This window comes from Mastigoproctus giganteus, chromosome 1 (assembly GCF_048544385.1).
Source record: "Mastigoproctus giganteus isolate SK-2022 chromosome 1, ASM4854438v1, whole genome shotgun sequence".
NCBI lineage: Eukaryota > Metazoa > Arthropoda > Arachnida > Uropygi > Thelyphonidae > Mastigoproctus > Mastigoproctus giganteus.
In genome coordinates this window covers 64,561,326-64,587,794 of record NC_143575.1, presented here as the reverse complement: position 1 = coordinate 64,587,794, position 26,469 = coordinate 64,561,326, and the positions used below count along the sequence as shown (strand labels likewise).

Below are 26,469 nucleotides of genomic sequence, written 5' to 3'. Positions count from 1 at the left end.
GATGCAAAAAGCAAGCTTATACAGCATCAGCCAAAAAAAAAAAAAAAAAACACCCTTCCCATTTCACTGATCCATTCGCTCCAAATATTTGTCTAGTTCTGCCCTGAATTGATTTAAGTTATCAAACTTCCACAACAACAACAGATAGAAGTTTGTTCCAGCAATCAACTTTCCGCTGGCTAAAGGCAAACTTCTGCATATCTATTCTACAAGTGTCTTTCCTCAGTTTGAATCCATGCCCCTCAAGTTTGTAATCTGAGCAAGAGGAAGAATCTCATCAACCTTGAGCCTGCTCATTCCATTCAAGGCCTCAACTGGATCGTCTCGCAATTGCCTAGTCTCCAGAAGCTGCAACTTGCAAAACTTAAGCCTCTCTTAGTAAGGGCACCCCTTTGTTCCTCTCTCAATCTTGTTGCCCTTCTCTGTACTTGTTCTAGCAACTCTACATCCTTCCTAAAATGAGGCTTCCAGGCCTGTACGCAGTACTCAAAGTGTGGGCTGACCACCGTCTTATACAAGGGGATAATCACCTCCTTATCTCTGCTTGCAAAATTCCTGTATATTGTTGACAAGACCCCATGACCTATTCTGGCAGCCTCTCTGCACTGCTCACAAAACTTCAAATCTGACTGCACAATTACCCCAAGGTCTCTTTCATTCTCCAGTACCCTGAGTGCAGAGCCGGCCTGAGGCATGGGCAACTGGGGTAATAGCCCAGGTCCCATGCTCGCAAAATACACAATGTTTAATGAAGTAATTATTATATCATTTAGTTTGGAAGTAATTATTATATCATTTTGTTTGGAAGTAATTATTATATCAGTTTGTTTTGCATAAAATTAACAAGAAATGAAGGAATTGTTCTTGTTTGATGTGGCAGTCTCTGACTGGTCGACGTGTCGGCTATGTGGTAATTGCTAATTGGTGCTTACTGACATGTGACCAATGCCCTGATTGGTCTACTTTTCATGCATCAGCTCAGCTGATGGTGTCTTTTGAAGAATATTTAGTGTCTTAAGCAACTCTTCCAAAATGGCTTAAATTTTTGTGCTTGGTTTACTAAATACCCGTCTTTCTTTATTTATTAATAGTGCTTAATTAAATTTTCTCTTGTACCAGTGTGGCTCCTCTTATGATGGTTGCCTTGTCCCACCTATATTTCTTCTATAGATAGTCATAATTTAGTAAATTAAATTGTTTTTTTATGTTTATGTTTAATAAATTATTTAATCTGTGAACAACTATACCACGAGTGTGACCATCGAAAATGCATTTTCAAGAGATTTAATAATATTATTAGCATTATTAACATATTAGCATATAACATTATTGCATATGTTATATGAAGAAAAGTTTTTTTGCATTTACAGTAAAATGGGAAAGCGAGATAGACACCAGAATCGTAAATATCTTAGTGGATCTGAAAAAAGTAAAAAATTGGCAAAAAACAAGAAGAAGCATCTAAATTACAATTTGCAATATTGAAATTCGTTACTGTATCAAATTTGGAAACACCCAGCAATGAAGAAAAGCTCAGTGTCAAGACTATGCCAATGACGCCAATGGTAGCAGTTACTAGTGAAGAAGAAATAGGAGATCAAGAAATAAAAACACACGGGAGAAAAAAGAAACAGGAGGTCAAGAGATAAAAGACACAGGAGAGAAAAAGAAATAGGAGATCAAGAAATAAAAGGGCACACAGAAGAAGAAGAAGAAGAAGAAGAAATAGATCAAGAAATAAAAGAACGCGTGGCAAAAGAAGAAATAGGAGATCAAGAAATAAAAAGAACACAATGAAGCACAAGGCAAAAATCATGCTTCTGAAGCCTATTCCGGTGTTGGTGCCAATGAAAATTTTGCTATTGAAGATCCAGCAACTTGGCCAAAATATATAATATCTGACCAAATGAGAACATTAATAATTAAAAAAGAACCAGTTTAAATAAAATCTGATAATTTTCCACAAAATAGCAATGGAAGATACTTTTCTAAGTATTATTATACAAAGCAGTTACCAAATGGTGAAATTCAACAACAACAACAGTGGTTAATATACTCATCAAGTTCGGACAGCACATGGTGTTTTGCTGTAAACTCTTTTCCTATTCAGAAATCAGTTTTTGTAGCAAAGGATTAATGACTGGTCTCACCTAAATCCAAGAATTCCAGAACATGAACGGTCACCAGTTAATTGCAAATGTAGGAATAGTTTAACCAAAAGGGAACTAAATTTAATTAAGGGAACATCACTAGATGCGAGAAGTGAAGAACTTATAAAAGAAAAGATGGAAGAATTATGTCAAGTATTTGCCAGGATTATTGGAAGAATTATCTACTTGGCAAAGCACAATTTTGCATTAAGAGGAACAATGACAAACTTTTCAACCCCAGTAATGGACATTTCCGTTGCCTTATGGAACTGATTTCCAAATTTGATCCTGTTTTAAAAAACCACATAAATAATTACTTAGAAAGATAAAGCACTGGTTGCAAAAAAAAAAATTACATATTTTTCCCATAGAATACAAGATGAATTAATTGAGCTAATTGGTTCAAAAATAAAGCAAACTATTGTAGACACGATAAACTCATCTAAATACTATTCTGTTTACTTGACTGTACTCCAGATGTAAGTCAACAAGAACAGTTATCGGTTGTATTCAGGTTTGTGTATATCAAAGACGTTAAAGTTGAGATTTGTGAAAATTTTTTCACATTTTTAACTGTTAACGATACAACTGGAAAGGGTTTATTCGACAGATTGAAGGCATTATTAAAAGAATTATGCAATCCAATTGAAAACTGTCGAGGACAAGGATACGATAATGGGTCAAACATTAAAGGTATCAATAAAGGAGTTCAGGCGAAGTTTTTGAAGGAAAATCCTAAAGAACACACGCATGTCACAATATAAACCTTGTTTTGGGTAATACTGCCAAATCTTCCGAACTTCGAGTAAAATTTTTCAAGACAATACAACAAATATATACTTTATTTTCATCATCGATATCTTGTTGGGATCGATTGATAAAACACATAATGCAGTATACACCAAAACCTTTGTCACACACTAGATGGGAGTGTCATATGAATAGCGTTAAAGTTATATGGCTTCAACTGGTAGAATTTTTTTCAGCACTGAATGAAATTCAAGAAAAAGTTTCCGACGATGATCTAAAAGTAGAAATCAGGAGCATTGAGAAACATATGCATGAATTTGAATTTATTTTAAGTCTCTAATTTGGTATGGATTACTCACAAAAGTCAATTTTGTTAGTAAATTGTTGCAAAGTTCAACAATGCATATAGATATACCAGAGAGACATTTGGAAGAGTTAATTTCTTTCAAAAGTATAGGGAAAATGGATACATCTCTTGTTTAGCAACAGCTAAATGGTTATGTGAGGAACTAAACCTTGATATCTCCTTCAAGGAGTGGCGTGTTGGTCGAAAAAGAAGATTTTTTTATTATGAATGTAGAGATGATCCCATATTGAACACAGAAGAAATTTACAAAATCAATTTCTTTTTGTTAATTGCTAATGCTGCCATAGTATCATTTGAAAAACATCTTAAATTGTATAAAGAACAAGAAGATATCTTTGGTTTTTTGTACAATCCCAGTAAATTGCGAGTCATGCCTGAACTGACCTAAAACAACAACTAGAAAATTTTTGTTCAATATTTCATACAATGTCGAAAAAATTGATTTTTATGAGGAAATTAAAATGTTTAGAACCTGTTATTGTTATGTTATTTTGGTTTTTAGGAGCATTAGCAACTAAGGCCATATTGCTCTGGGATATGTGGTGGTCATTCCCTGACCTTTCCGCATCCTTCGTATTTGGTGGTGTCAGGCTCGAACCCCAGTCTAATCAAGAAGCGTGTGCTACGCACTGCTGCCTGCTCCTTCCCACCTGGCTACGGAGGCGCCATGTTTAGAACCATTGTACCCATCAATTTCACACGTCTTGAAGTACTGCAGTATATATACTCCAAGAATTTAACGGAGTTGTACCCTAATATTACAACAGCTTTAAGGATAATATTAACAAGCCCTGTAGCTTGTTAATATTGTTAATAATGACAGTAGCTTCAAGTGAAAGATCGTTTTCAAAACTAAAACTAATAAAGAACTACCTGAGATCATCAGCCTGTCAAGAAAAGCTTACTTCATTATCATTAATATTAATTGAGCATGAATTGGCAGATAAAATAAATTACGATGATATAGTGAGTGATTTTGCGGCAAAAAGGGCGAGGAAAATGTATATGTGATTTTATTTATTTCCCTTTTTTGTGCAATAATTGGCATATAAATAAATACAAGGTGATCATAAATGGATGATAGTCATGTGACAACAAATTATCAACAATGTTATTAAAGCAATATTCTGTTTTCCTAAAGTTGATCCACACTACTTTCTGAAAATGACAGCAAATATTAAAGTAATGTCAAAAATTAATTTTATCATTCAACTTAGGCTGTACGTTAAATCTTTTAGAATTTTGGTTACTGAGTATATTTAGAAGGGTTCTTTTATTTATTTCTGTAACTATTACCAGTCATTTTTATGATAATAAGTCTGAATTAATAATGGATTTATATCAACTTAGCAGCACATGTCATATTTCTATGATAGGAGGCACACTTCAAAAATATTTGATAACCCTGTAGTTATTTATGCAACAAGAGTAAAAAGTGTTCCATTATTTCACGAATTCATATGAGTTAATAAATCACTTTTTACTTGAGTTGCATATAATATTTTTTCTATGCCCATAATTAAAACAGTTTGAAAGAAATACTTGACATCTGTAATGGCTTTTTTTAACTATTACAAAAGCCATTCTCTCTTCTTCTCTCTTTGGTCCTTAGCTGGCGGCTGGAGGAGGCGGTTGGCCACGCAACCAGTACGCTGCTGTAGGTGCCGCAGGGTTTCGGACTTGCTCTGTGATGTTCTTCCATGCATTACAATTCATGGCATCAGTCCTGGTCTGATTAAGGTCGAGACATTGGCTCTTCAGGTCATTTTCCACTTGCTTGGCCCACATTTTCCTAGGCGCGGTCTGTTGAATGCTCCATTGGGTGGGTCGTTGTCTCCAAAGGAGTGTGGATGGTATTCTATTTGCGCCCATTCTACATATGTGGCCGAACCATCTAAGCCTTTGCTTCTGGATTTGGTCAGCGATGGTTGTTTGCTGTTGGCATCTGGCACCGATGGTATCAATAGTGATGTGGTTGCGAAGTGAGATGCCCAGGATCTGCCGCAGGCATTGCATTTGGAATACCTAAAGTTTGTTTAAATCTAGCTTGAGACAAATCCATGTTTCCGATCTGTAAAGGAGAATGGATCAAAGTCTGGAAGAGTCTGATTTTAGTCTTTGAGGAAATGTTGGTCCTCTTCCACAGACACCATTTGAGCGAGGCGAACGCAGTGGCCGCCTGTCCAATTCTACTGTGGATGCAACTTTCTTCTCCCGGACCAGCGACACAAGGTATTTAAAGTCCTGCACTTGCTCGATCTGGACGCCTTTGAGATAGATGATGGCTTTCGACCCATCTGTTGTCAGGGCCTTTGTCTTATCAGCATTGATCTTCAACCCGTATGGCCAGGCGGGGGCAATGTCGTATAGGATGTCAGTGGCTTCAGCGTCGTTTCCGGCAAAGATAGCACTATTGTCGGCAAACATCAAGTCAGTCACATAGTGATCCTTGCCATATTGTATACCCCGTCTGTTGCTGAATGCTTGCCTCATAATGGCGTCGAGCATGATGTTAAAAAGCAACGGGGAGGCCACGTCCCCTTGGCTGACTCCAGTTTGGATGGTAAATTCCTCAGATAAATCATACTGGATGTGCACCTGGCTGGTTAAACCACTGTATGCAGTTTGGAGGAGTGTGATGACTTTTTGAGGTACATGTTGGACCTCTAGCAATTTCCATAAGGCAGGCCGGTGGACACAGTCGAAAGCAGACTTAAAGTCAATAAAAACAATGACTGTTTGCTGTCCACACTGGATCCTCTCCTCCATCAGTTGATGGATGGCAAAGATTTGATCACAGCATCCTCGCCCGGGTCTAAATCCCACCTGTTCTTCTCGAATGGTTTGCTCACGATGTTCTTGCAGCCTTGACTGAATGATCTACATAAGGACCTTTCCGATGATGAAAAGGAGACTGATGCCACGGTAGTTCTTGCAATCCTGATTATCACCTTTCTTGTGGAATGGCATGATAATGGCTTTCCTCCACATTAGTGCAATTAGTTCAGTGCACCAGATGGTTTTGAAGAGTGAGTGTAGTCGACGAAGCAGTACATCTCCCCCGGCTTTGATCACTTCTCTGGTGACTTGGTCCACTCTTGGTGCCCTGCCATTCTTTAGGGATTGTATGGCTGCTTTCACTTCTTCTACTGTAGGCTCGACATCGACCATAGAGACTTCAGGGGGATCGATCGGTGGTGTGGCTGCTGGTGGTCCCTGAAGTGGGTCGTGATTATACAATGCTTTAAAGAATTCACTCCACCGTTGCAGGCATTCGGACGGTGATCGCGCAAAGGTCCCATAGGCGTTCTTGATGTTGTCACTAGTCAATTTGGTCTTTCCACTCAGACATCTGAGGGTACGGTAGAGAGTGTGGTACTCATGCTTGGATGCCGCCTCTTCAAGGTCGTCTGCCACTTGGTTCCAGTATGCTTCTCTCTCCGCTTTCATCCTCTGTCAGACTTCTTGGTTTAACTGCCGGTACCGTTCAAAGTTGACCAATTTTGCCTGTTTCAAATGTCCACTAGGTCGAGGCACTCATCTGATATCCATGGTTGTGTTTGGCGTCGGGCAGGTGGGCATAGGGGCTTGGCACATTCCAGGATGGCATCAGGGATCTGCTTTTCTTCATCATTTATATCCTCGGACGCAGCCAGTGTCTGAAAGCGGTTGGATAGGGCGATCTGATATGCCTGTTTGTTGGCAGCATTCATTAGTTGCCTCCAGTCCAGTTTGGCTGACCGAGATGACCTTTTTGCATGTCGTAGTTTCAGCTGCACCTTCGCCCGGGTGAGGTAGTGATTAGATCTGCAACAGGTCCCCTCATGGCATGGACATCCATGAGTGATGAGCGAAATCGGGCGTTGATCAAAATGCCATTACTTTAAATATAACCTAAAGAAAACTGTATAATTTGAATTCTACAATTTTACATTACTATTTCCCAAAGTTGAAGATTATTGGTTAAAAATGACTCATAATTATGGTAATCAGTGCATAAGAGTGAAATAATGAACTTTTATTGCACTCTTCCTTACTTTTTTTAATTGTTACAAAAGCCACTACTTTAAACATGCATATAAATGAAATACAAGGTACTGTTTATCTTGAGTGTAAAAAAAACTAATTTATTGATATTTTTGGATAACTGTTTGCTTGTATCATTGCTGATTATTTTTCTTTCTTTATTTTTGTTTTCGTAATGGGAAGGCATGTGATATTTCTAGTCAATTGTTTATTATTTATCAGTATATTAAATATTGATCATAATATTATTTTCTTATATTCTCCTTACATGAAATAAATATATAATAAGTATGAAAATTTGAAACATTGGTTAATCCCCCCCCCCTTTTCAGTCCAAACTTCCTAGACTGTTTGTCTCACCTTGCACAGGGCCCTGTAAAGTTAGCAGCCAGCTCTACCTCAGTGTAACACCACATAGTTGGTACATTTCTCTGGTACTGCTACCCATATGCAGTACTTTGCATTTGTCAATGTTAAACTTCAATTGCCACTTCTCAGCCCATCTACCCAACCTTTCCAGATCCTGTTGCAGCAGCATACTGTCATTACTGTTGCTAACAACCCTGCCAACCATTGTATCATCTGCAAACTTTGACATTAGGCTTGATATACCTTCATTAATATCAATGATAAATATACAAAACAACAATGGGCCCAACACCGAACCCTGAGGGACACCACTAATAACACTAGTCCATTAGTTCACCCACTGACCACCACTCTCTGTCATCTCCCACTCAACCATCCTTTTATTCATTGTAGCAACTTTCCCTTAATGCCATACTGCTCCAATTTGTACAGTAGTCTTCCATGTGCAACAGTAACAAAAACTTTCCTGAAATCCAAGTATATGATATGAAAATTATTTTTTGCATTCAGTTCCTTTGTGATCACATCCTAGTATCCAATCAAATTAGTCAGACAAGACTTCCCCTTGAAAAACCCATGCTGTGTCTGAATTATTGCTGTAGTTTTTCTAAACGATCCTGTAATGCTTCTTTAACCAGTGACTCCATTATTTTCCCTGGAACAGAAGTCAACTAACAGGTCGGTAATTAATTGTGACACCCTTTGTGAATTGGAGATACATTTGCACATCTCCAGTCCATGGAGACTTGTCCAGAGTCCAAGGATGCTCTCATAATTATGGCTAAGGGTTTGCTTACTTCCGTTGCTGCCTCCTTTAATATAACTGGATGGATACCATCCACCCAAGGTGCCTTTCTTATGTTTAACTTCAACAATTTCTCCTCCACTTTGCTCTCAGATTATAAACTCATTTAACTCCCTCTTAGAGTTTGATAAAAATCTGGCCCTCTCCTCCTTGAATAACTCGTGTGAATGTAGAAGCAAAATACTCATTTAGTTCGGCAGCTATCTGAGAATGATCATCTACAGTCAAACCACTGATATCAAGTGGACCAATCTGATTCATCCCCTTCTTTTTGAGTTTATAAAAGTAAAGAAGTCTTTTCTGTTTTTCTTTGGATCCTTTGTCAAAGATTTTTCATAATCTGCCTTCGCTTGCCTAACCTCCTTAGTGACTTGACTGAAGACTAGCTTGTATCTACCATAGGCTTTTGTGTCACCTAACAATTTATGTGCATCCCATGTATATTTCTTCTCTGCCACGTGTCTTATTAGTTCATGTGACATCCATTTGAGCCTGAACCTAGAGTAGTATTTCTTAGTAGGAACAAAAAGCCTAGTAGCTTCCAAGATTACTTCCTTGAATGCTTCCCATTTAGAATTTTCTGTTGGTAACACATCATCAGTTGGTCCCACTGTACAGAACCTAAAAAATCTCTGAGACTGCTGTAGTCACCTTTTCGAAAGCAAAAACTCTTCCCTTTACCCCTGATGATAGTTACATCTTTAAGTAAATCCCACATCAGTACACTGTGTTCACTGCTACCTAGTCAGGGCCACGCCATACATATTGGCTGCCCTTGTTCAAAGGAAAAATATGCCACCCCGGAACATTGTAACCCCCCCACAAATAAATAACATTTTTTGTAATAATATTTTATCAATATTAGAATTTATAAATAATATTTACATTTTTTATTTCTTTATCATGCTACACGTATTTCAACATGAAAATGGAACATAAAATTAATACAGCTTTCTGGAATAAATTGTATCGAAATTTTATATGTATGTTTTAAATAATATCACTTAGTTTTGAAAAAAAAAAAAAAATCATGAAAACAGATATTAATAATTGTTATAAAAATACATAAATATATAATAATAATCTTTACTTATACCTAAATATAATTACATGTATAAAGTTTAATTCATGTATTATTTCATATTTAACTTATAAAAGAAATTGAAAATGACTAGACATTAAATAAATTAGGTTAGGTGGGTCAGAAAACTGCTAGCTTGGGGGGGAGACAAAGACCAATAGATTGACAGTAGCCACTGGCAGAGGTGAAAGAGATTCTTGCACTGCTTCTATTAGAATGAGCAGAAGCCTGAAAAACAAGATGCATGGTATTTCAGAGACTGCTGGGAGCCATTACGGTACAAGTAAACACATGGGTTGTGTTAGGGTAGCTAAGAATAGAAACAGGTGTAGGTATACTTGTGTGTACACCAATGCTAGGAGTTTAGTAAATAAATTTGATGAATTTGAGGTATTGCTCAAAACATCAAAGGCAGATATTGTTGGGATATCAGTCGTGGTGTCACACAGATATAAGGGATGCAGAACTGCAATTTGGGGAGTACAACGTCTACAGAAAAAATAGACAGGATAGGAAGGGGGGAGGGGTTATGCTATTAGTTAAGAAACACATAAAAACCAAGGAAGTGAAGCCAGTCGACATTGCTGGACAGTGCAGTGTTCAGTCAGTTTGGTGTGACATAAGCATTGGGAGATCAAAATTGAGAGTAGGAGTGTGCTATAGGCCTAATGACTCTGATGAGTATAATAAGGAACTGTACAGGGAAATAGAGTGGGCCAGTAAATCAGAGAGTCTTATAATGGGAGATTTTAATTTCCCAGATATTGACTGGAATTTGGGGGCTGGTTACTCATGCACTAGCAGGGCTTTTGTGGATTTATTGGATGATTGTTTCTACATCAGCATGTTCGGGAGGCAACTAGAGGGAGTAATACTCTTGATTTGATTATCAGCAGTGATTCTTCATGCATTAAGAATCTGCAGATAAATGAACCACTAGGTGGCAGTGATCACAGTGTGCTGAAGTGGGATTTACTCAAAGAGGTAACTACCATTAGGGGTAAAGGGAAGGGTTATTGCTTCCGTAAAGGCGACTATGATGAACTGAGACAGTATTTAAATTCTATACAGTGGGACCAACTGATGATGTTACCAACAGCAAATTCAAAATGGGAAGCATTCAAAGAACTTATCTTGGAAGCTACTAGGCTTTACATACCAACTAAAAAATATTGTTCAAGGTTTAGGCCAAATTGGATGTCAGATGAACTAATGAGGCATATGGCAGAGAAGAAAAATGCATGGGATACTTACAAATTAACACATGACACAGAAGCCTATGATAGATACAAGTTGATATGCAACCAAGTTACAAAGGAGGTTAGGCAGGCGAAGGCAGATTACGAGAAATCCTTGGCAAGGGATGCAAAGAAAAACAGCAAAGAGTTCTTTACTTATGTAAACTCTAGAAGGAAGGGGATGAATCAGATTGGTCCACTTGATATTGATGGGTCAACTGTTGATGATCCTGCTCAGGTAGCTAACAAACTAAATGAATATTTTGCATCGACATTCACACATGAGGAGTTATTCAGCAAAGGGAATAGCAGAGGTGTATTCAACTCTAGCAGTAAGCTACAGAATCTTGAAATAACTGGGAGTAAAGTGGAGGAGAAACTGTTGAAGATAAACACAAGAAAGGCACCCAGGGTGGATGGGATCTATCCAGTTATATTAAAGGAGGCAGCAAAGGTAGTAAGCAAACCCTTAGCCATAATTATGAGAGCTTCCTTGGACTCAGGGGAGGTACCCATAGACTGGAAATGTGCAAATGTGACCCCAATTCACAAAGGAGGATCAAAGGCTGACACAAGTAATTATAGACCTGTGAGCTTAACTTCTGTTCCAGGAAAATTAATGGAGGCACTGGTTAAAGAAGCACTGCAGGATCATTTAGACAAGACTTCAGTTATAGCTCAGACACAGCATGGTTTTGTTAAGGGGAAGTCTTGCCTGACCAACTTGATTGGATACTATGATGCAGTCACAAAAGAACTGGATGCAGGGAATAACTTTGATATTATATACTTGGATCTTAGAAAGGCTTTTGATACTGTTGCACATGGAAGACTGCTACACAAATTGGAGCAGTGTGACATTGGAGGCAAATTGCTGCTATGGATAAAGGGGTGGTTGAGGGGGAGAAGACAGAGAGTGGTAATCAATGGACACTGCTCATCTTGGACTAATGTTATTAGTGGAGTCCCTCAGGGCTCAGTGTTGGGTCCATTATTGTTTTCTGTATTTATAAATGATATTGATGATGGTATATCAAGCTTAATGTCCAAGTTTGCAGACGATACAAAGGTTGGCAGGGTTTTCAAGGACACTACTGACACTATGCTGCTGCAAAAGGATCTGGAAAGGTTGAGCAGATGGGCTGAGAGGTGGCAAATGAAGTTTAACATTGACAAATGTAAAGTACTACACATGGGAAACAGCAACCCCAGAGCAACGTATCAACTCTGTGGTACTACACTGACAGTGGTAGAGAATGAAAGGGACTTGGGGGTGGTTGTGCAGGCAGATATGAAGTTCTCTGAGCAGTGCAGACGGGCTGCAAGAGTAGCTCATGGAGTATTGTCAATGATATACAGGAATTTTTCCAGCAGGGATAAGGAGGTGATTATTCCATTGTATAAGGCAATGGTCAGGCCACACCTAGAGTACTGTATACAGGTCTGGAGGCCTCATTTCAAGAAGGATGTAGAGCTGCTGGAACGAGTACAGAGAAGGGCAACAAGATTAGTGAATGGAACAAAGGGGTGCTCTTACGAAGAAAGGCTTAAGTTTTGCAAATTACAGTGTCTGGAGACTAGGCACCAGCGAGGTGATCTGACAGAGGTGTATAAAGCCTTGAATGGTTTAAGCATGCTCAATACTGATGGGATTCTTCCTCTAGCTCAGAAAAATAACCTGAGACAGCATAAATTCAAATTGAGTAAAGACAGATGTAGGATAGACGTGCGGAAATTTGCCTTTAGCCAGCGGGTGGTTGGTTGGTGGAACAGACTTCCATCCCTTGTGGTGGAGGTTGATAGCCTAAATAAGTTTAAGGCTCAGCTGGACAGGTATTTTGAACGAACAGAGAGGTGAAGTGGGAGTGGTTTTTTTTTTTTTTTTTTTTGGCTGATGCTGCATAAGCTTGCTTTCTTGCATCAAATGCCTCTACTAATGCTAATGCTAAAATGCTAATGCTAAATTGAATTTTTCGGGCTTTCAGTTTTGAAAATCTTTTTATCACGCATATCTAAACTTCCAGCTAAATCATCAAGACTGGTGCTAAGTTATCCAATCTGTCTTGGGACACTGTACTACAAAGATAATTATTAATTATTTTTAATTTGGAAAATTATCTTTCCTCGGTAGCTACACTCACTGGCAATGTAAGAATTATTCTTAGAGCAACCATTATGTTTGGAAAAATTAATAAATTATTTTCAAAAATATTCTCTAATACTTCTGTTGCTCTCAAATCTGGTTTAAAAATATTTTTAAGTATCTTTAATTCATCGGTCATTTCGATGGCATTGATATCCTTTTTTTCTTGATATCATCTGTTAATTTATTTTGCAAATCTTTACAACATTTTAGAATTTCTTGATTGGTTATATGCTTTAAAATTATGTATATCATATAAAAAATAGAAATCATCACTATATGTTATTAATAAATCAAAGCTGTCTTTAAGAGAATTTATTGTTGTGTCTAGTATCAAAAAATAAAATTTAATTTTAAAATTTAACTGCATACTGTTTATACCTTCATCTGGATTTTCATAACCAAATGATTCAAATTGAATTTTCTTTTTAAGTCAACGTATAAGTGAGACATCAGGAAATTAGTTTAGGTTTCCAATATTTCAGCTAACTGTTTTATTCATTTAAAAACTCTAAAAACCCAGTATCAGATTGTTTATTTTGTAAGTAATTAGATGAATTATTTAATTGATCAAGTGACCGACTTTAACTACTTTTTGCTACGGTTAATGGACACGAAGATGTTGATGGTTCTTCGAGACTTTGAAAGTATTTTAAAATAGCACCTTTTGATTTTTTGATTTTCTTCATCTTTTATTTTTCTTTTTTTACGATATTGCGCACCGGAAAATCTTTTTGTTTTTCAGTAAGTCTGGCTGTCTTTAGGCATGGCTGAATATAAAAAAAATATTTTCTATTACTATTATAAATAAATAACATACATACATTTTTCAGTTACGAAAACTCAGCTGCTGCAGAGTAGTTTGACATCAATATTTAATTTAAGTAAATATTTAATTTATAATAAACTTAACGCTGATAATATTTATTAAATTTATTTTTTTATCTTATGTAATACGCTGCACTTTAAAATAAAACTATTAAATGTTAAATTTCAGTTCGTAACCTTTGTAAACGATACTCGCTATAATGTAACTGACAAAAGTTTTTAGTTGGTGGCGACTAGGTACGGATGAGTAATTCCTCTAAATTTGATTCAATTGTCTCAGCGAATGCGTCCCTATCGTTAAAAAAGGTAATACTGTATAATGGGCTCTCAACAACTACTGATATATAAAGAATAAAAAAAGTTACACGTTCACTATCTAATCATTTTTAAAAATTGCTTTTTTTGTTAAGTATTGAGCTATTTATTGGATGTCTAAATAAATGAAATTTAAGAAATGCATAGTATGCATACATTGATATCCATAGTCGTTCGCTGAGAGGCCAAGTTAAAAACCGACAAATACCGAGTCAACAAATAAAGACTACACTTACAGAACAACTATCAAGAACAACACTGCTTTGATATGTGTTTGGCTGCCTATTATTTTTATGTTAGTTTATTATGACAAGAATTTCTTTATTTATATTTTCTTTATTCAAATTATACTTAGATTCTGCATCATTTCGGCTGCCCTTGGATTTGGCCGCCTATGTTCGTCGCACACTCGAACATAGGGTTGTCACAGCCCTGTACCTAGTGGTTCCTTTGTCTGCAAAATCTTAATGCATGAATAATCACTGTTGATAATCAGATCAAGAGTGTTACTCTCTCTTGTCGCCTCTCTAACATGCTGCTTATATCGAGATTGCAATATTTTCATTAAATTTTCCTTTTCTTTTTGTCACATTTGTAGCCTAATGCTATCTAAATTAATAAATGTGCTGAATTTAAAATAAATTTGTTTTTACAAACTACAATTTGAAAATATATGAATGCAGTAGACTCTTGATTTTCCAAGATAGATGGTAAAAAAAAATATTCCCGGATAATCGATTTCCCGGTTAATCCAAAAATACAGTAAGCCCCGACACACGTAAGAGATATGTTCCAGGACTTCTTACATAAGTCGAGTTTCACATAACCCGGGAATGACTAATAAAATATTGCTACTATATCCCCGATCTGCCAAAATTAAAAAAAAAAAAAAAAAAAACAACACATAATATCCTCAGAAGTATGAAGAAAAATAGTTATATATTATTAATTAGTTCAATTAAAAACTTTATCTGGGGACAGCAGTGAAGTAGCCGGAGTGGCACGTAAGAAAAGAAACCATAAAAGGAAGAAAAAAATGCACGTTATTTAACTGTAAAAACTGATATGTATTTTGTAGCCTTCGTTATTATTATAGTTGACCTTCATTGGTGCCGACCACTTCTCGTATTGTCTTTCTCCATTATATTGTTCACCGTTGCCACTGAAAAATCTGAATTCCGCACGATACATGTTATTAATGTTTGGCCATTTTCATACGTCCTTATTATTTTAATTTTCTGATCCAACTTGACTGCTTCCCTTTTCTTGATGATATCTTCGTGATAACGGTCAAAATTAAAATTTTCTGTAAAGAACTTCACAAGGTTAAGGTGAAAACTCATTATTATCACTACACGCGAGCTCACATTTTACTAAAGCACATTTCTGGATGCCACTCCCATAAAACAATAAAAAAAAATTCACACTTTCTGATTTATTGGGCTTTTCTGTTAGTGCAATTAATTATAAATGGGTAGTAAACTCGATCTAATTGCAATTGTGATAATACCTATAGCTGGAATTCTGTGGGTTTTTTTACATTATTATTGTGAAATGTGTGTCCCCTTCACTGCAATATTCAGTCATATAAAAAAAATATAAATAACGTAACATAAGTCCAAAGCTACTTAAGTCGGGGATTTACTGTATCGAAAAATGTTCAGCAAACTACGTAAAAGTATGGCAATAGATAAAAAACTTGTCATGCACTACATGCATGTCCAATACAATGCTTCTCTTTATTTTTTACAATGTCATGTATGATTTGATCAACAAAATTATAAAGGTTCCTTAGAGATTTAACACGCTTTCAAACTTTTGAATAATTTTAAGTTTTTGCTTAATTGAAAGCACAACTCATGTTTGCCCATCATTTTTGCAATTTCTAAACAAAAAATAATAAAAAAGTAGTTACTATAAAAAATTTTAAAAAATTCTGACATCCTTGACACAACAAAACAAAATCTGTCTTTTTGTGGTGCGATGAAACACAACAAACAACGCGGTGCACTAAAACAAACTAAACACCTGGTCTCTTTTTTTTTCTTTTTGAGCGGTGGATGTGAAAACAGTGGGGGTTGCAAGATAATAGGTATACTGATCTCCCAATGATGACTTATAATGGCGCTTCTTGTTATTTCTTTACTTATGACTTGCAAAACATCTATTTATACCTATTCTTTTTATTATTTGAATTTTATGATTTCTGTTTTTTTTTTTTTTTTTAATTTGGAATTGTGGAGTGTCCTGGTAAATCCGATCCCAGTAAATCGAGAGTCTGCTGTATAATTATTTTCTACAATTCAGAATTGTCACGTATTTGGACTACCTCTTACTTCCTCATTTTCAATTAATCAGGTTCACCTGTATATATTTATTTAATTTGGAAAATTAAATGCACTAGGCATAATCCTTATGGGTTTTGATAATTAACTATATAATATCGCTGTAAATTCTAGAGAAGCGTTATTTATTTGAAGTAATTCAATAGTAGCTATCTTGTTGTGAAGGCAACCACATTATGAGATAAAATTAAAACGATGCCTTCTACGCTACAATCGTAGCTCAAATCTATGGGTTAACTATGGTGTATTTACACCGATATTATATATTTATTTAAGAATTATAATAGTAAGAGGCAAGTAAAGAGAGGTTACTAACATATTTAAAATAGATATTCACGAAGGATTATACGCCTGGATTACTACTATATATAGTAGAAAGAACCCAACGACCATAAAGGTTCAGGGTCCTACTATAGGAATGGGTTTCACAATCCAGGACTGCCCTAGCACACCTCTTCTTCATATCAATTTCCACCGTTTCAGTACCTTACATATTATTTCTTGTGAGCCATTAGTTTTACGAACGCAATATCAACATGCCATTTTTCTGCTATAATTTGCTTTTTTCACCTTATACAAAGTTCAGCCTCTAGATTATGCTACTTTGTCAGTTTATCTTTATTCTACTATCCCAGGACTACTGCTTCACTGCATTTAATGGTGATCCTCCCATCACACCTAGCAATCTTAATCTTGTACGACTTACTGCATTTCAACACTTGAGGATGCTATAACATACTATATATTTATTCTGACAAGAGGCCGGTATTCCTTTTGTCTCTTCCAACGTTGTGTGATGGTCTACTACCACACAGTACAACAGTAAGTGGCATCTCTGACCCTCTGCTTTGGCTCCTCACTTAATTTTATTATATCTTACTTCTTGCATTTATTTTTTCCCACCTTTTCCTATCTCTGCCTCTGCCGGGTCAGCCATGAAATATATGTCAGCATTCCTTTCTTTACCGCTGCCCCTAATCTAGCTTCTATACATGCTCTATCTATAACTTTGTTTCTTTGTATATACCAGGTGCTATGTGTATATTCCATGTTAGAAATAGAGGCCTTACTTCTTGCTGCATTTCCCATGGTTTTGAGGGCTGACCCTTGATGAAGACATTAAAATCATTGAATTTGCAGTATTAAGTACCTTTAATATATTATTTTTATTTTATAGGTACCTTTGTATTTTTCCCTAATTTGGACTTCTGGTTTCAAAAGAACTGCTATATATCATTCTAATATATGTGTTAGATAAGTCAATTTATTACAGAGAAATAAATAAAATCATTAATGGAAAACATTTTAGAGGAAAAGAAAAAGATTATTTTGCATTGTATATGTTACTTACAAATATATATTTTTTATAAATGAAAAAAAAAAAAAAAAAAAAATGCACGATACTTTGTTGTTCCTATGTAAATTTATTATAAAGGTAAATCTGCATTTCAAACAGGTTCAGCTATAGGTTTATGGAAATTTGTATCATATGGCATTATTTATTCTATGGCTGTAGAATGCTATCCTCCTTTAGAATATTATACTGGTCTACTTCTGTGTTTTGGAACTACTTCCATCACATGTATTTCCTGAAACTTACAATCAACAAAAAATCAAGTAAAATGTCACCAAATATTTTTGTCTTCTCAGCCTCCAACTTAAGTACTACAGGTTCTAATACATTTTCTTTTGGATGTAACCATAAAAAAAAAAAAAAAAAAAAGTTGTGGCAATAAAGTTCCCGGACCAGTGAAATGAACACAAAGTAAAGGAACTCAAAAAACAGTTTTACTTTCGATCAAAGTAATCCCCACCTAACTGAATGAACTTATTGCACCTTTCTAAAGGTTTCTGAAAATAGTCAGCAAAGGCATCCAGAGAGATGATGTTCATTGTGGCAGTTATGTTTTTCTTTACGTCTTCAATATCTGGAAATCTCTTTCCTTTGAGAGCAATTTTCACCTTGGGAAAGAAGATAAGTCTGCTGGTACTAGATCAAGAAAGTAGGGTGGATGGTTGAACTGTACAATGCCATGTTTCATCAGAAATGTCTTCATTACAAGTGCAGAATAGGCAGGGGAATAGGAATGCCATGTATTAGGAATCAGCTGCATTTCTCTCGAAATTGTGGCCTCACATGGAAAATGCAGCACTGATTCTCTCCTGTCAGGTATAAATTCCTTGGGAATCATACCATTTTCTGAAAAAACATGATCAGCATTATCTTGATCCAGGACTTCTGTAATCAAAACTTTCTGGGCCTTGGTGATGATTTTGAAGTCTACCTGCACATCTAACACTTCACCTCTGGGTGAAGTGTTTAGATGTGCAGGAAAAACAGAACACTCATCTACAGTGACAATACAGTTTAAGAAATTAATCTTGACAAGTCTGGATGAGGTCTTGCCATGATGACACTTTCATTGCTTCTGTTCACTGGTGAGACTTTGGGGCAAAAATTTTTCACGGACCTTCATCTTCCCTAAATTTTTATGCAGATCTTGACGAATCATCTGCTTATTCATATCCAACTCCTTACCCATCGTTCTGATGGTCAAACGATAATCTCTTGCCACAATTTCACAAACTTTTGGAACTCTATCCTCAATGCAAGAGGTTGACGGATGCCCACTTCCCACTTCCTGGGCATCCGTCAACCTGGATCATCATGAACATCCTCACATTCGTCTTTGAGCCACTTATACCATTCAACAAACTGGTATGACAACGTTTCATCACCATAAACAGTTTTTAATATTTCATATATTTCTGTTGCAGATTTTCCTAGTTTAAAGCAAATTTTGATATTCATTTGTTGCTCCATTGCCAAAATTGTGACACAGAACATTAACACTACTAATGAAACTGGTTGTGACTTGCAACCCATCAGACTACTGGATAATTTCTATACCACCTTCTATTAGAGTAAGTTTTAACTATAACATACCATTTCCATTTATTTTCAAAATCTCTTCAAATATTAATGCATCAGTCTGGGAACTTTAGTGCCACACCTCATAATATCAATGCCATGATATTATGAGGTGTGGGTAAATAGATTTATATACTTGATGAAAATAGCTGATTCCTATGTATTTATTTAGATACAAATCAAGCGAAAGCTCAAATGAAAAATGGCAATTATAATTATATACAATAAAAATATGAAAAATAATTCAAAAAATAAAATGAATAAATTTTACATGAAATGTAAAGAATCTGCTGTAGCTCTTAAGAAATGTGATAAAAAATAACTCAGAAGGTATTCTTAATGCAACATCTTTAATTTCCACTGCATGATGAGTGCTGTCACACAAACAGTAACAGAAAAAGAAAAGAAAAAGAAAAAATATATATTTTAAGTGATTAAAACATTTTTTTTTGTTGTTTTTGTTTTACAGCTTTAATAATGGAATGTTCAAAACTAAAATTTACTGAAATCACACAAATAGAATGTACACTTACCAAAGAAACAAATTTATATACGAAAAGCAAATACATTAAACAATTTGTCACAAAAAAGAGCTCTTTTTCAGTTTGCATTCAGATATGTTCCATTTCTTTGATTTTGTAAAATTACTCTTTAAGCATTTAACAGTCAGATTTTTTAAAGAATATGCTCCAAACACTATTACCCTTCCTTTAGCCCATTTTCTCAGAAGCAAACACTGTTGACTTATGAGACTGCCATGGGGTACTCAAGTACCCTGATGGGGGATAATTTTATCCACCAGAAAAAAAAAGATGGCCACCATTTAATTTAAGCCTCACCTGCTTATAATTCATTTGTATACAAGTGATCTTAACTACACTGATAATACATTTGGGGAGTGCAGTGAGGAATGAACCCTAACAGCCAGTAGCGTAGCTACCCTTTTTTGGGCCCGGAGGCAAAGAACATGTTCAGGCCTCTACTTAATTAATGAAAATTGCAAAAACAGGAGACAGCCAAAGATGCCGGGCCCCTAAAGGGCCCGGGTCTGGAGGCAATTGCCTTGCTTGCCTACATGGTAGCTACGCCACTGCTAACAGCAGCTCTGTTTCAAATTACAATCCCGATGCTAATCAAAGAAAACTTATGCATTCACATGAACTGTAAAGCAGGTGCTCATATTGCTGAACTGATAGTTATTTATGATTACAGAAAAAAATTACTTCGTTTTCTGGGAAATTTGCATAATTCTATAATAGTTTAACAAATACCTGCATTCAAAAAAAAAAAAAAAAAAAGACAAAATCAGAATGTGCAGTGCGCACATAAAACTGACTAGTCTGACTTCAGCAGTAGAAAAAATGGAGTCAATAATAAAGAGTGCAATATAAGAACATATAGATAGAATGGAATTCTGAAAGATGTAACAACACAGTTTTGTTAAGGAAAAATCATATATAACTAACCTGGTTAACTATTTTAACACAGTCACTCATGAGCAATGTTTATTCTCATTTGAGCAGGGCACTTGATGCAGTCCATAATAAGGGGTTACTGTATAAAAAGATGCATTCTGATGAGATCACGGGTAAAATTTCCGGATGGATTGAAAATGGCTGCAGGAGAGGCAGAGAGTTGCAATTAATGGTTAGTCTTTAGAGTGGTCTAACATTAAAAGCAGGTCCCAAAGGATTGTTCTGGGTCCTACTGTCATTTTTGATTTTCTAAACAACGTCGGTGATAGAATAGAGGGTATGATTTCAAAATTTGTAGATGATGTGAAGATAGTGGTTAATGATCAGTACACAGTAGTGCTCTTTTAGGATGACCTAGACAAGCTTCAATGATGGTCACAAAAATGGCAGATATATTTTTTAACGTAGCAAAATGCAATGTCTTAACTATGGGACTAGCAACCCAAAAATAACTTATACACTGTGTGGTTGAATTAAAAACAGTAGAGGAAGAATGGAATTTGGTAGTTATATTGGAAGTATTCTATGAGTGGTGTAGATCAGTAGCAAGGGTGGCCTATGTGCTATAATGATTTATTGACCATTTGCTTATAGGGACAGGGAGGTCATAATCCTACTGTATAAAGCAATTGTAAGACTGCACTTTGAATACTGTGTTTGAATACAGGTAAAGAAAACCACACCTAAGAAAAGTTTTTTAGGTGTGATTTCCATTATTTGGACATGCCCTTTTGCAGATGTCATTGTTCAGCGACATCTGCAAAATGGCATCCTTATGAGAAAAGACTGAATATGTGATCTAACATAGCTTGATAAACAGACACCTTAGAGAGGACCTGATTGAGGGCTCTGAGGAGATAGTAAAATCGATGATAGCAAAATTTGCAGTTATAAATTATTCCAAATTAGGTACAGGCCTCCGTAGCCGAGTGGTCAGGGTCGGGCATGCATAGCATATGCTCTTTGAGTAGAACAGGGTTCAAGCCCCTGACTGCTGAATACGGTCGATCTGCCAACCCGCACTGGACAAGCGTGGCAGATTATGGTCCATTTCCCCTCAAGCATGAATTGTTGAGGAGGCTTCCATCCTGCAGTGGGTTGATAATGGCTGCACTTTACCTTTTTTTTTTATGAGCATAAATTCAAATTATGGGGGAAGATATTTAGTCTGTTTGTAAGAAGCTTGTTCTTTTAGCCAGCAAGCTGTTAATTATTGAAATATGTTATTTCCATTGGTGGTTGAGATTGACAGCTTGGGAAAGTTCAAAAATCAGTTGGAAGAAACTTAGCAAGTTATTCTTTTTTTTTTTTTTTTTTTTAATAGAACTAGAATATGAAATAGTCCATATTCTGATGATTGAAATGAAACTGGAACTTTGCAAGCATTGTTATTGACAAACTATAACAATGCTTGAAAATTTGGTAAGTATGTGCCAAGAATCTAGTTGTTGTCCAGCCTTTCAAGAAAATTTTTGTTTTTTTTTTTTTGGCTCTTTTAATAGCTTATACAGGTAGCCCTCGATTTACGCTTGGGTTAGGTTCCTGGGGGGACAGGTGCAAATGGGGAAATAGTCTGAATACCCTTTATATCATAGTCAATGGGAAATCACAGGGTTAGGTTCCAGGCACCAAAAATTTTACCTGCACTTTTCAATACTGGTATATTTAAAGCAAAGAAATAAACATTTTTAATTAGAAAAGTGTTTTATTTTTAACCTCTATTAATATAGTAAGTACGTACATGTAAAAAAAAAATAAATTAATGCATACATAAAACATTTTGACATTGGCGTAATGTCAGAGTTTTAGTTGCCTCTTGAAGGTCCTGGTTGAGGATCTGCTGTTGACGGCCCTGATTGAGAAGATTGCCTTTTTTTGAAGAAAGGATCAAGTGTTGATTGGCTGGATTTCTTCCTCCTTTCTTTAAGAATTTCAAAATACAGGTTCAGGGTTGATGTGACACTCCTTTTAACTGTGGCACTCCTCTCCCAGTTGTGATCAATGTCACAGAGCTCATTAGTGAGGGACAGGGACTACACTTGCAAGGATCAGTTGTAGATCACTGGTCGTCATAATTTTTAGAGGAGAGTCTTCTTCTGCTGAGTTTTGCAGCTAACTCTTCAAGCGCTCAGTTACATCTTCAACTGTAACTTCTTCTAACCCTGCCTCTTGTGCAAGCCAGCTGATGTCTTCTACAACATTCTGTTGTGGCTTGAATCCTCTGAAGTCATTCATGAGATCTGGGAGAAGTTTATGCCACACTCCATTTAGACAACTGACAGTCACTTCTTGCCAGGCTGTATTAATGTGATTGATGCCCTTTAAGACATCAACCGACCGCCAATATTTTCTGATGGTAATGTTGGACACATCCAAAGCTTTCACCATTTCTGTAAATGTTTGCCACAGGTAATAAGCTTAAAAGCCCTGGTCCATGGGTTTCAAAACTGATGTTGTATTAGGGGGGATGTAGACAACATTAACTTTAAGAGGCATTCTGACTTCCCCCAGATTTGTAGGATGTCCAGGAGCATTGTCCAAAAAAAGAATAGCCTTGGTTGGTAAATTTTTGTCATTGCAGAATTTCAGAACAGTAGGGAAAAATAGTTGGTGTACCAATCCAAGAAGACATCCTGTGTCACCCAAGCCTTCTTGTTTGACTTCCAGTACACAGGCAACACGGTTTTGTTTAAACCTTTCATAATGTGGTGTTTCTGAATGGTACACCAACATTGGCTTCAATTTTAAATTGCCTGACACATTTGCTCCCAACAAAAGTGTCGACCTGTCTTTTGATGCTTTAAATCCAGGAGCCGACTTTTCTTCATGGGCAATGAAGGTTCTTGAGAGCAATTTTTTCCAATAAAGGCCTGTTTCATCAACATTGAAGATGAGATCTGAAAGGTAATCACCCTCCTGTACTATGGCCTGCAGGGAATGCGCCAGCTGCCCCAAATGCTGCCTCACCAGTAATTTTCACACTTCTGTATTTGGTTCTTGCTTTAAATCTCATGAACCATCCCCTGCTAGCCAAAAATATTTCATTGCACTGATTTTCTTTCTTCTTTAAGTCTTCAAAAATTGACTTAGCCTTTTCAGTTATTACAGCTTGGGTCAAGAAAATGTTTTTTTGGTTCAAATCATTGACCCAAAGTGTCAGCAATTGCGCCATTTTTTTCCAAAAGCTTATTTCTGCTGTAACTAAATTGTGTAGCACTTACTCATGTAGCACTTTGAATCAATTGTTTTATTTTATCAGCATTCTTCATAATTGTAGTAACAGTCAATGGAAGCATATTCATAGCCCTACACACATTAGGGCGACTTTCACCAGCTTCTATCCTCCAAATAACCCCCATCTCATTTTCCAATGTGATAGATTGACGTGCCTTTTTCGTGCTTTCATTTTCACTAGTATTCATTAAACTTCTTTTACCAGACATGGTGTCTCTTTATTCTAATTAAATAAAAAACTTAATAACATGACTGGCAAAAACTGCGCAAGGCTATCACGATTGGCAAAAACTGCGCAAGGCTATCACGATTGGCAAAAGCTGCACACTGCTATCACTACTATTAATGATTATGTATTTAACTTAGTAATAGAACAATTAGTAATAAATTTCCAACACGTGTACATGGCGTAAACAACCAACCAAATGCTTTACCTCCCACTTCCATGAGTGGCTACTTTGAGGGCGGGAAGTTTTCTTGTTTCTGATATGGATGCATTAATTGCCGATTAGTTCATTTGTTCTTGATCACGTGAATAGTGCATGGTATGTTATGATGCCCATAAATTTTGTCTGACGATTTTAAACTTTCAATTTATAAAAAAATAGAAAAAAAATAAAAATAATAAAAATAAAAATGGCTTTGTGGTTAGTGACCGGCGCTATTGTGAATCCGCGCAAAACGAGGGCTACCTGAATAGGATTTAGCCTTTTTTCAACATAATCTACTTCTTTAATAAAGAATTTGTCTTTGCAGCCCATTTTTAATTTTTAATATAAGTAGGTTCCCTAGCCAATTTTTTACTCTTTGCAATGTCTCAGCAAATCTAAGAAATCTAATAACTGCTTACATGCTCAGGAAAGTTGCACAATACTGATCATGAATTGGAAAATCGGTCTACTCCTGAATTATTCCATCAGAAGAACCATTTCCTGCAACTAACATGCCAGAAGTTTCAGTACTGGTAGCGATAATAATTTGTATTCACATTAGTAATAAGATCATCTTTAATATTTACTACCACCAAAATATTTTATTATTAGCAGTTATCCTGTCAATTGCATCATTGCTGCTCCTCTCATAACAAAAATTTTAATCTAGGATGGATGAAAATTTTGTAAATTGATCATCATAATTTCCCTTGCTAACAATTTTGCATTTTCTTCAAGCTTAATCATTTTAGAACCATTCTCTTATTAGTTGGTACTTTTTTCTTTTATTATTGGTTGGATCCTCAACTAGTCATTTCAGAATGGAAAAAAATTTTAAAAAGATGGAATGCAGGTTGACATGCCATATATCATTGCAAGACCTGAAATAGCAATATTTCCCATTGATGCGCACGTACACACACACACACACACACACACACACACACACACACACACACACACACACACACACACACACACACACAGTGTTCTTAATGATGGTTATGATAATGATATCTAGTCAATTTTACAGTGCTAGGAGTTTGTCAGTTGTGCAACGTTAATGCTATTGTACAAAGGGCAATTAGACATTATACGTCCATGAAATTATATTGATCGATTTTATTAAACAAAAAATAACAAAAAAAATTAAACAAAATAGATCAATATATATATATATATATATATATATATAATCCATGTACACTGAGGTTCTCTGTATATAGATTAAATTCATTAAATTAAATGTACAATAAAAGCCAAGTACATACATTGGAACTCCAGTTCTTCATATCTGCCCGAAAGCTAGTTTCCAACAGTAACATAGGCAGAGTTCTTGTTCCTACACCAGCTTCAATTGTCAGAAGTATTTTATTCATTGTGACCATCAACTGTAGAAAAAAAAGATCTTATTGAGCTACTTTGTTTTATGGAAAATGAATATTTTATTTATGTCAGTAAGAGAAATATGATATATTAAATAACAAATACAAAGGAACAAGAAAATCTTTAAAAAGGAAAATCCTCATCAAAAATCAATGTAAAATTGTCAATCTAAGTCTGACCTGAGAAGCACAATGATCTCAAAAAAAGTGGAGAGAGAGAGAGAGAGAGAGAGAGAGAGAGAGAGAGAAAGAAATGCAGGTCAAATTATTTAAATACTACAAAATTTATCATTAAGCTTAAAAATTAACGTTTCAGTGAAAATTAAACAAGGTGCTTATATTACAGCAGACCACCGTTATAACGTGGTTCGCTTTACGCTGATTCGCTATAACGCTGTTCTTATATTATAACCTGTATCTAACTATAACGTTGTTACAAATCACTATAACGCTCTTTTACAGATTGCATTTTTGGCATATTTAACGAAATCGTTTCATTTGATGGAGTCGATAGCTTGAAAATGAATAGCAAAACAGAATTAAAACGTTTCCCACGCCGACTTGAGAAATTTTCCCACACTCAGTGAAATTTTCT

The 26,469-nt window shown here is 35.9% G+C and overlaps 1 protein-coding gene across 4 annotated transcripts in view; it reads right to left on the bottom strand.

Moving 5' to 3' along the window:
- Positions 1–26,469, bottom strand: part of Vps13 (vacuolar protein sorting 13C) — a 1,645,987-nt gene that overhangs the window by 657,354 nt on the left and 962,164 nt on the right. For all 4 annotated transcript variants that reach the window (XM_090373229.1, XM_090373247.1, XM_090373239.1 and 1 more), the window contains exon 41: positions 25,761–25,880. In XM_090373229.1, the coding sequence (XP_090229355.1) occupies positions 25,761–25,880 (120 nt within the window). The remainder of the gene's footprint in view (positions 1–25,760; positions 25,881–26,469) is intronic.